Genomic DNA, 10,540 nt, shown 5'->3' on the forward strand with positions numbered 1-10,540 from the left:
GATAAAGAGGACAGCAGCACCTTGCGGTCCAGCTGGTCCTCCGTCAGCACGGCTGTGAACAGGTGAGAACAGGTGTAAACATTACACACCTGCTGTGTACAGGTGTGAATATGTGTGAACATTACCCACATGAAGTGTACAGGTATGGACAGGTGTAAACATTGAGCACCTGTGGTATACAGGTGTGAACATCACGCACCTACTTTGTACAGGTGAGAACAGGTGCAAATATTACCCACATGTACTGTACAGGTGTGAACAAGTGTGAACATTACGCACCTGTAGTGTACAGGTGTGAACATTATGCACATGTAGTGTACAGGTGTGTACAGGTACGAACATTGAACACCTGCTGTGTACAGGTGTGAACAGGTGTGAATATTGCCCAGCCCAGGTACGCACCTGCTGAGTAAAGGTGAGCACAGGTGTTTAGCACTACAGCTCAGGTATACGCCCGTACAGCTGTGAACGCGGCGTCAAACTTATCCGGGAACACTAGGTCCAGCCGCTCTTCCGTCAGCACCGCTGTGAACAGGTGTCCAGTGGACCAGACAGTTTGTTCGTTTGTTTGTTTGTCCCTACTGCTCCAGTGGACCAGACAGTTTGTTTGCTTATTTGTTTATTTGTTTGTTTGTCCCTACCTGCTCCAGTGGACCAGACAGAGTTCCTCCATCCACTTCCGCACGTGTAGTCTCCTCCTCCTGCGCATGCGTGGTTGCAGTCCGACTCGGGTGCCTGTCCGTGCGTACCGTAGTGGTTTCCACAGAAGCACTGAGGAACAAAACACGGTACGTTGAATATTTCTTTTTCTGTTTCTTTGTTTTCCTTGTTTGTTTGTTTCTTTGTTTGTTTGTTTCTTTCTTTCTTTCGTTCTTTCTTTCTTTCATGTGTGTGTGTGTGCGTGTGTGCGTGTGTGTGTGAGTGTGTGTGTGTGTGTGTTTGTGCACATGCGTGCCGTTACCTCAACCGCGTACTGCAGTCCAGCGTACCCGAAACCCATGTCCGCGCAGTGACGTATGCACTTTGGGGGCGTCAAGTCTGACCACGTCACCACATACGGGAAGTCTCGGTCGTCTTCATGGTCAACATAGCAGCCCAGGTAGACACCTATTGTTACAGGTGTCAACAGATGTGAACATTACAGGTAGACACCTATCGGAACGGGTGTCAACAGGTGTAAAAATTGCAGCCCAGGTGCACACCTGCAGTGAACAGGTGTCAATATTACAGCTCAGGTGCGCACCTCCAGTGTACAGGTGTTCACAATCCAGATGCGCACCTGCAGATTGCAGGTGTCAGCATTACAGCCCAGATACGCACCTGCAGTGAACAGGTGTTAATATTACAGCCCTAGTGCACACCTGCAGTGAACAGGTGTTAACATTACAACTCAGGTGCGCACCTGCAGTTTACAGGTGTCAAATTACAACCCAGGTGCACACCTACAGTGTACAGGTGTCAACATTACAGCCCAGGTGCGTACCTGCAGTGCACAGGTGTTAATATTACAGCCCAGGTGCGCACCTGCAGATTGCAGGTGTCAGCATTACAGCCCAGATACGCACCTGCAGTGAACAGGTGTTAATATTACAGCCCTAATGCACACCTGCAGTGAACAGGTGTGAACATTACAACTCAGGTGCGCACCTGCAGTGAACAGGTGTCAATATTAGAGCTCAGGTGCGCACCTGCAGTTTACAGGTGTTTACAATCCAGATGCGCACCTGCAGATTGCAGGTGTCAGCATTACAGCACAGATACGCACCTGCAGATTGCAGGTGTCAGCATTACAGCACAGATACGCACCTGCACAGGTCTGTATGAGTTCCGTAGTTACATTTTTGTGTGGGTTACGTTTGCGGCCAAAACAAATTTTCTCGTTCGAGAATCATGTTGCAAAATAAAACACAACGGCTCCGGCTGGTTTTTTAACGTTTTTTTTTGTGTGTGTGGTTTTTATCGGGCTTTCCATTTTGTATGGTATCTTGTATTGTCAAAACCTAACTTGACGGGCGGACTTCAAGAAACAATACAAAATAGAAAGCTCGATAAAAACGACTAAACAAACGTTAAAAAAATAGCCGGAGACTAACCTCTGCTCGGAGAGTACAGCGTCCCACGGAAACGCCTTGAAGTTACTACTCTCCAGTAGAGGTTAGGTTCCGGCTGTTTTTTTTAATGTTTGTTTAGCCGTTTTTATCGGGCTTTCTAGCTAGTTTGATATTGTTTCTTGAAGTCCGCCAGCCAAACTTTTGACAATAGACAATACAAAATTAAAACAATAAAAACGACGAAAAAAAAAAGGTTAAAAACAGCCGGAGCGCTCGAACCTACTCTCCTTCGAGAGTAACTATTACGAGCTCTTTAAAGAGGTCACCAAATTCCATCCCAACTCCACATTTGCAGGCAAAAGGAAAACTACTATCCTCTTAACATCACAGAACCCACACATTACAGAAAAGGTGGGATCCGTCGTCTTCTACTGTCTAAAAAAAAAGTCAAACAAATTGGGTTTGACTTTTTGCAAGCAGAGGAAGACAAAAAAATCCACTTTTTTATAATAAAAACTGAATGTTATGACCCCGTTCATTATTGAATCAGACGACACGCACCTTGGCCTGCAGCATGCCCCAATATGGCGAGAAGAAGCAGCGCAGTCCAGAAACCCGCCATGGCGAAGTCGGTGTCCCGTCTGTAACGTTATCTGTGGCGTCACTGGTAGCAGGTGCCGTGTTCCCACCGCTGCGCTGCGCAGGTAACGTTAACGTGAGATAGATCAGATAGATAACATCCAAAAATAGTTTCATCAGGTCGTTAGAATATAGGAGAAATCTTTTTACACAACCAGCAGGTACTTACATTGCTTACGTTTTGAAGTCTATCAGACACCTTCGTCAGCCTTGAACTTCTAACTGGAGTTCTGCTTCTCACCGCTACCTACTTCGGCTACATTAGTACACAGACATATAGCGGTGAGAAGCAGAACTCCAGTTAGAAGCTGTTTCCGTGCTTTGTCAGTTTATATCTTGTTCAGTATTTGACTCTTTAAAAGCACAATTAGACACTTGACAACAAAATAATGACAATAGTGCTGTTACTGGCAGGTGGCTGAGTAGAGACCGACCCGACACATCTACAACAACAAGCCTTTATTGACACGACAGAAAGTACAGTGACTTTTGTATGGTCAAATATAAACTACAGAAAAATTGGGGACAGAATCAATCTTGTCGGATATAAAGATATAGTCAAATCTACTTTAGTATCGAGCATTGTAAAATCCGTTGGTAACTTATCATACTCAAAGCTTTAGATTTTTGTAAAGAATTAATTTGCCTTTTTCTGTCGACGCCTTTAGAAAAAAAAGTTCTATTCACTAAAATAACATTTTCTTCGCGATTTCATGAACATGTTATTCAGTTTACGCTGTATTAAACATGTCTGGTTTTAGCGCCACAAAGTTTACACGTTTTTATGAGGGCCCCCAAGGGGGGGTACCGACAACGCTCTACGCTAAATTCGGGAGGGCCGGCTACGCAATACGCTAAATTATGGACACTTTATTACGCTGTACGCTAAATTACGAAATTTCATAATTCATTATGCAAATTTTTATTGTCTTTTGGCTGAACTCCGCCGACGGCAGAACATGTGAAGATGAGATCTAAACAAAACTGATAATTCCATCAATAAGATTAAAACTTAACTTCTAAAGACGTCTTTCTGGCCAAAGGCGGCGACAGCAAATTTCTCATGTGACGTAATTTTCAGCAATTGTAGCACCGAAAGCGGAGGCGCGACAATCCTAGGCCGTCCGGGGGCATGCTCCCCCGGGAATATTGTGAAATCCTGACCCTCTGAAACGCCATTTTATGTATTTTGAAGGGCAAATTTTGCTCACAGACTAAGCTAAGTTATTAGTATCCAATTAGAAATTCACATGGTTTTAGCTTTAAGCTGGGCAACGCCCCCAAACATCATTTTCAGATTTCGAGTGCCGAAAGCACGAACAGTCGAACTGTCGCAAGGTAGGTACGGGAAAATTTGGAAATTTTTACACTCTGAAACACCATTTCCTGCATTTTGAGGGACAAATTTTGCTGGCAGGCATATGCTCAATGTAATGACATTTCTGTCAGAGAAACGTCTTTGAGGGCGACGAGCGGCGGAGAGTCGTGAGCGCCGGAGGCCCAAGCCGTCGCAAGCCTTGGCAAGGGCCGCCCGGCGCCCGGAGAAAAATTGAAATCTCGACCCTCTGAAATGCCATTTCCTGCATTTAAGGGGCAAATTTTGCTTGTTAACTAAGCTAGGGTCGGTAAAAAGATTTCTACTAGTTGGGGGACGACGCTCCCGCAACATATTTTCACCATGTCCAGTGCCGAAGTGTTGAGCCATAACAAGAAATGTCCGGCGAAATCTGGACCCTTTGAAACGCAATTTCCAGCATTTTCGCGGGTAAAATTTGCCGGTAGACTACTTAAGTTTAATGAAACTTTGATTACGCTTGACGAAAAATTAATATGAATTACGTTTTACGGTAAAATCCGGTTAGCTTCTACGTAATACATTAAATTAAAGGGGCCAATATCGCTCGACGCAAAATGCACCGATTACGCTCTACGTTGAATTCGAACGGTCCCGCTACGGAGTACGTAGAATTAAAACCGCCGATTACGCTCTACGGAAAAGGGCTTTGGGGCCCCCTTTTATACCGCGGATTTGGCAGTGCGGGGAATATGCGAATCCACGGTGCCGAATCACGCGCTTCTGCAGAAGTTTTGGGTCACGTCAGGCCAGGAAGGAACGCCTGAAGGTTTGTCCGTGCAGTTTAAGATTCCAGGGCCCAGACATGGGCTGAAGGGCACCCGGAGACCAGCAGAACGATTCTGAGGAAAGCGACGTCCCATTTACGGCCAGAAGGCAGGCCCAGTCCACAACCGCAGACTTCTGTTCCGCGCGCGGCGTCCTTATAACAAACACCAGCGCCGCAGCGAGCGGCTAACTATAGCTTATCTGCTTGTGTTCTTCTCGTCTTTCTTTGTTCCCGATGTGGAATTCGGGGCGGGCTCAGCGGTCCCCAGCAGAAACTCCTGTCTCTGGGCTCCCCTGAGATCTAAGGCGGAGGATGTCATCATGGGTTAAGGGCCTGGTGTACCTCCTGAGCGCGCTGGTGTGTGTGGGCCACCTGCCCGCCCCCCTCCCCACCATCAACACCTGCATCTTTGACGACATCGAACCACCAGACGTGCTGCAGAAGAGACAGACTTACGCCCACACTCAAGACGTCTTAAGGGAAGCCGGGACCCACTCCCACATTCCAGACGTCTTACAGAGAAGCGGGACTTACTCCCATACTGAAGACGTCTCAGAGGGGACCAGGAGGACCTCAGACAGAACCAAGAGAAACACCCAAACTTCAGACCGAGCCAGGAGAAACTCCAGGGACTTGTTCCAGCCCCTGAGAATCACAACATGGTTCCACAACATCGGGTCGGAGCTGGGGCGCGCCGAGCAGGACAGCCTGCGGGCCGTGGTGCAGGAGGCGGTGGGAAGGATCACGCGGGCACTGGCAGGTAGGTCTTATGGGGGTTGGGGGTAATCCCTGGGGGGTGGGGAGGATCACGCGGGCACTGGTGGGTAGGTCTTATGGGGGTGGGGGTAAGCCCTGGGGGTGGGGAGAGCAGGACAGCCTGCAGGCTGTGGTGCAGGAGGCGGTGGGGAGGATCACACAGCCACTGGCAAGTAGGTCTCCCGGGGGTGGGGAGGATTGCACGGGCACTGGTGTTTAGGTCTCCTGGGGGTGGGGTTAAGTCCTGGGGGTGGGGAGAGCAGGACAGCCTGCGGGCCATGGTACAGGAGACGGTGGGGAGGATCACACGGGCACTGGCAGGTATGTTTCCCGAGGTGGGGGTAAGCCCCAGGGGATGGGGAGAGCAGGACACCCTGCAGACCTTGGTGCGGGAGGCCGTGGGGAGGGTCACACAGGCACTGGCGGGTAGGTGTCCAGGGGGTGATGTAAGCCCTGGGGTCGGGAGACCAGGACAGCCTTCGTACTGTGATGCGGGAGGTGATGGGGAGGATCATACGGGCACTGGCGGGTAGGTCTCCCATTTGTGGGGGTAAGCCCTGGGGGTGGGGAGGATGAGACTGGCACTGGTGGGTAGGTCTCTTGGGGGTGGGGAGGATCACACGGGTACTGGTGGGTAGGTCTCCTAAGGGGTGGGGGTAAGTTCCAGGGGGTGGGGAGGATCACACGGGCACTGGTGTGTAGGTTTCCGAGGGGTGGGGAGAGCAGAACAGCCTGCAGACGGTGGTTCGGGAAGCCAAGGGGAGGATCACATGGGCACTGGCGGGTAGGTCTCCCGGGGGGGGGGGGGTACCAGGTAAGCCCATTCCTTGGTGGGTTGGGCATTATGTTGTCCCTGGTGGGTAAGCCCCTGGCGTGGGTGACCCCGTAAGCCTGGGCAGTCCCTGGTGGGTGGGGCATCATTCTCCCCTGGTAGGTAAGCTTCTAGGGCTTGGGGATAAGCTCAAATGATCACAGGCCCTGATATACAGTCCAGTAACTACTGTGACTGTTCAGCGTGTCTTTTGCATCATTCCCCATCAAAGTTTTGGCTGTTTGGGTTCTGTTTCTCAGACTAACTGCATATTTAGCCTCCTTTGCAGACTTCTGGCAGTGCAGGTCCCCTCTTCCAGTGAGCATTAAAGAACCTCCAATAGCCCATGTTGAAAATTGCTGTGAGAAGCCTTGAGAGGAGGCTACTGCATGTTTGGGTTGCTAGCTCACCTGAAAGTTTTGCCAAAGCTCTGGATAAAAGGCACACTCTCCAAACAAGGCAAGGCCCCGGATAATGGCACAGTCTGTAAACACGGCTGTTGTTGTCTCCCTTCTTCAGACTGAGAGGCTCCAAGTAGCAGTGGTATTTGTTGTGCTGACCAAGGAGGTTTAAATATAATCTTTTTTTCAACCTCCTTGTTCTAAGATTTGTTGTGGTGTCAGGAGGGTCCATTTGCAAATGAATTATACTTATATAGTTATAGTGAGAAGCTTTAGCGACACAACAAAAGCATGTAGTAACATTGTATGGTCAACTACTAGTATAAGCTACAAATAGAAATGGTACTTATTTTTTATTTATTTCTTTATTTCAGGCACCCACCAGCCCATATGAAAAAAAGACAAACGTGAAAAACATAGAATGTGTACTAGACAGCATTTTATAATTAAAATATCCTAGTCCTATAAATATGTATAGCTATGTACAGAGATTGCTGAAGAATGAATTGCGGTAGAATGAGTCAGACCTATGTACAGACTGTACAATGGTATTGGATGAATGAAAAAGCCTATCTACAAAGGAATGGCACTGTTTATGCCATCTGACGTCAAATGTATCAGTATGGTTGAACACAAACATTTCACTAGCGCTGCAGGATCTAGGCAAATTCATTATTATATGGAAACAATCTTTCTACTAACAAAGCAATCTATTATGTATTCAGTTTTACCTGTCCATAACACCGTTCTCTGCACACCTGTAGTTGTACCTGTCCATGACACCTGTTCTCTGCACACCTGTAGTTGTACCTGTCCATGACACCTGTTCTCTGCACACCTGTAGTTGTACCTGTCCAGGGTCCTCTGGTCCTTGGGAGGAACTTTACTGAGATCTGCAAGTTTGCCGTCGCTGCCAACCAGCCCAACGCTGGCAAGTGAGTAATCTACCATTTAGATGGAGGTAATAGAATGCAGGGAAACATTTTGTGTTGTTCCGTATTTTTTGTTTTGTTTTTTAACGAGATTGTTCAAAGCAAGGTCACAAGATCATTTGGAGGCAATGAACTAAAAAGTTGGCAACTGTGCACGGAGATAGTGGTGTACATTTGTTTTGAAGGCTGAAAGTTGTAGACAAGATGGAAACAGTTGTCGTCGAGAGAGTTCCATAATTTTGCTGTTCAGGAAAAAAAAATGTTGCTGCAGAAGGGATGCAACAGGGATGCAACGTTTCGCCTGTAGGAAAGAGGAATATGTACAAAATATTCAGCTCTTGCACCTGGTCTATGCACTCCTGAGAGTTATGTTCATATCTGTGCCATATATGTGCATCAACCAGGTTTGGACAAGTCCACTAGCCCGATTGTCCAGGGCAAGTGAAAGTGCTGGTCGGGCAAGTGCATGTCCTAATCCACTTGTCCGATCAGGCAAGAAAGATTTTCCATGAGAAAGATTTTGATATACTTGTTACCTGTCACAGTCATAGCATTTAGTATTGGTCAACACAGAAAAATAGAGCCAACAATAAAAGAATTCCATTGATGGAATTGAAAATGTCATTCAAATTTCCAGACAAGTGAAAAGTTAGTTTGGGCAAGTAAATTTTCCATGTACTTACCCTATAGGACAAGTGAAATTTAGAAAACTTGTCCAACCCTGTTCTGTAGAATATCACGTCCGCCCTGTTTTTGTTCCCAATGTTAATTTTCAGTTTTGTTTGACTCCTGTGCAGGTGCTCTGTGGCGAAAACCACTTACCGAGGAGAAATTTGCATTGCAGAGTTTCTGGTTTGTTTTATTTCACCTTTCCTTTTGTACATTTATGAATTATAACTTCCACCAACTTTACTGTAAGTTATGTTTTCAGATCTGGATGAATGTGTGCGTGATGTACATTGTAAACTGTACAATCATGTATAACCAAGAAGCTGTGGATGGATATTCATGATGCTTGGTATGTAGGTGTTGGTAAGATATAGGTTAAATTTGAGGAGTCCTGGGCGACTCCTGGCAGCTTTCTATGGTTCTGCAGGGGGTTTTGCATAAATGTCTTGTGACGAGCTACTTGTACAAAGTCTACAAACGTGCATGGCTGTTGTTAACGCTATCACAGAGTTTTGTGTGGCTGTTGCGTACAGCACAGAGTTTTGCCAAACCCAGGGCAACGAGTTTGCCCAGTATGGATCATACTAAAATTCTTCAGGAACCATTGCTATTTTTTTCTTTTATACTTTATAGGTGTTTACAGTCAATGCAGCTGATAACAATCCATATACACCAACATTATAGGACATTTATGTATAAAACCCAGTACATGGACCAGTGCAGGTTAGGCTAGCTACTGGAAGGGGACGCAATCTTTAGAACTGGATGTTAAGCATGTTCATTGTGCTTGTTTTAAAGAGCTAGGGGAATTTGTATGAAAATGTAAATACTGTACACAGCATCTATCTTCTCTGTCATGACCAGTGGAAGAAACCAAAACGCTTTTTTGTAATCTGCGTCACTTTCACTATTCTCTCACCTGCCTCCCACCTCAGATACCTGATGAGCACCTGGAGGGGTTTGCTACCTGGGCTGACACAGGTGACACACCTGTACAGGTGCTGTACACAGACGGGGCAGGTGTGGCGGACACAGATTACATCCTGTACGTAACGGCTGCCACCACCACCAGGTGCCAGAACGATCATTCCATCCTAGCGTACGCGTCGTACTGCCAGCTGGACCAGAACAACCGCCCGACCGCCGGCTACACCAACTTCTGCCCGGTACAGCTGCAGGGTCCGGGCTTCGACAGGGACAAGTTTGTCATGACGGCCATCCATGAGCTGCTCCACGCTCTGGGTTTCTCCAAGCAGCTGTACGGCAAGTTCAAGGACTGCTCCTCCTCAGCTGACCCGACCTCCTGTCCCGACCGGCGTGACGTTGTGGAGACCCGGTACGGGATGAACCGCATCACCACGCCGACCGTGCTGAACCGCACCCAGCAACACTTCCGCTGCTCGTGGACGGACTTCGGGGGGCCTCTGGAGGACAGGCCCACGGTAAGGTCAACCTATCACGCCATAGGAGCTATCATCACATTTTTTATTCTTATACCTTGATACCTTGATACCTTGATACTGTGTCCAGGAAAGTAGGCCTCCGCCTGTTATGTCCTGATCTTGACTTCGCACTCATGTGACATACTTTTGGCAATCCCAGTGTTTGTCAAGTCTGGATTTAAACTGGTTTACACTTTTCGCTGAAACCACTGACTCAGGTAGGGCGTTCCAGCTCGACACGGTTCTAACACTGAAGACCTGACTCCTCGCCCTGGTCTTGGCCAGGGGAACTTGTAGTTTAAAACTGTGACCTCTAGTGACTGATTGCTCTACTGGAGCAAAGAAACTTTGTACCGGTTTTCTATCGATTCCATTCATGATCTTAAAAACTTGTATCATATCACCTCTCAGTCGCCTATACTCCAGGGTTGGGAGTTTGAGTCGCTGAAGTCTAGTGCTGTAAGGAAGCTCTCTTAGAGAAGGGACCATTTTTGTGGCCCTTCTCTGGACCTTTTCTAACACTTGCTTACCCGTCTTATATTGAGGTCCCCAGATTACATTTCCGTATTCCAGGTGTGGTCTCACCATTGTTTTAAAGAGAATCGGCATGGTTTGTTCATCCAACGTTGGCAAAGGACTTTTTAATCAACCCCAGCATCTGATTCCCCTTGTTCTTCGCTAATACCGTATGCGTGTGGAATTTGAGGTGATTTCCA

General features: G+C 47.4%; 2 protein-coding genes across 2 annotated transcripts in view; one reads left to right on the forward strand and one right to left on the reverse strand.

Annotated features, from left to right (window-relative positions):
- Positions 1–2,742, reverse strand: part of LOC118421632 (beta-1,3-glucan-binding protein-like) — a gene marked incomplete in the record, with an annotated part of 10,213 nt that extends 7,471 nt beyond the window's left edge. Inside the window, 4 exon segments of the mRNA XM_035829013.1 lie at positions 26–52; positions 642–771; positions 962–1,107; positions 2,613–2,742. Coding sequence (XP_035684906.1) covers positions 26–52; positions 642–771; positions 962–1,107; positions 2,613–2,673 — 364 coding nt within the window.
- Positions 2,743–4,717: 1,975 nt separating this feature from the next.
- The window catches only part of LOC118421627 (leishmanolysin-like peptidase 2), a gene marked incomplete in the record, with an annotated part of 9,119 nt that continues 3,296 nt past the window's right edge, over positions 4,718–10,540 (forward strand). The window contains 4 exon segments of the mRNA XM_035828998.1: positions 4,718–5,573; positions 7,626–7,716; positions 8,511–8,565; positions 9,318–9,824. Of these exon segments, the coding sequence (XP_035684891.1) occupies positions 5,126–5,573; positions 7,626–7,716; positions 8,511–8,565; positions 9,318–9,824 (1,101 nt within the window).

Source organism: Branchiostoma floridae, chromosome 1, assembly GCF_000003815.2.
Source record: "Branchiostoma floridae strain S238N-H82 chromosome 1, Bfl_VNyyK, whole genome shotgun sequence".
NCBI classification, from domain to species: domain Eukaryota; kingdom Metazoa; phylum Chordata; class Leptocardii; order Amphioxiformes; family Branchiostomatidae; genus Branchiostoma; species Branchiostoma floridae.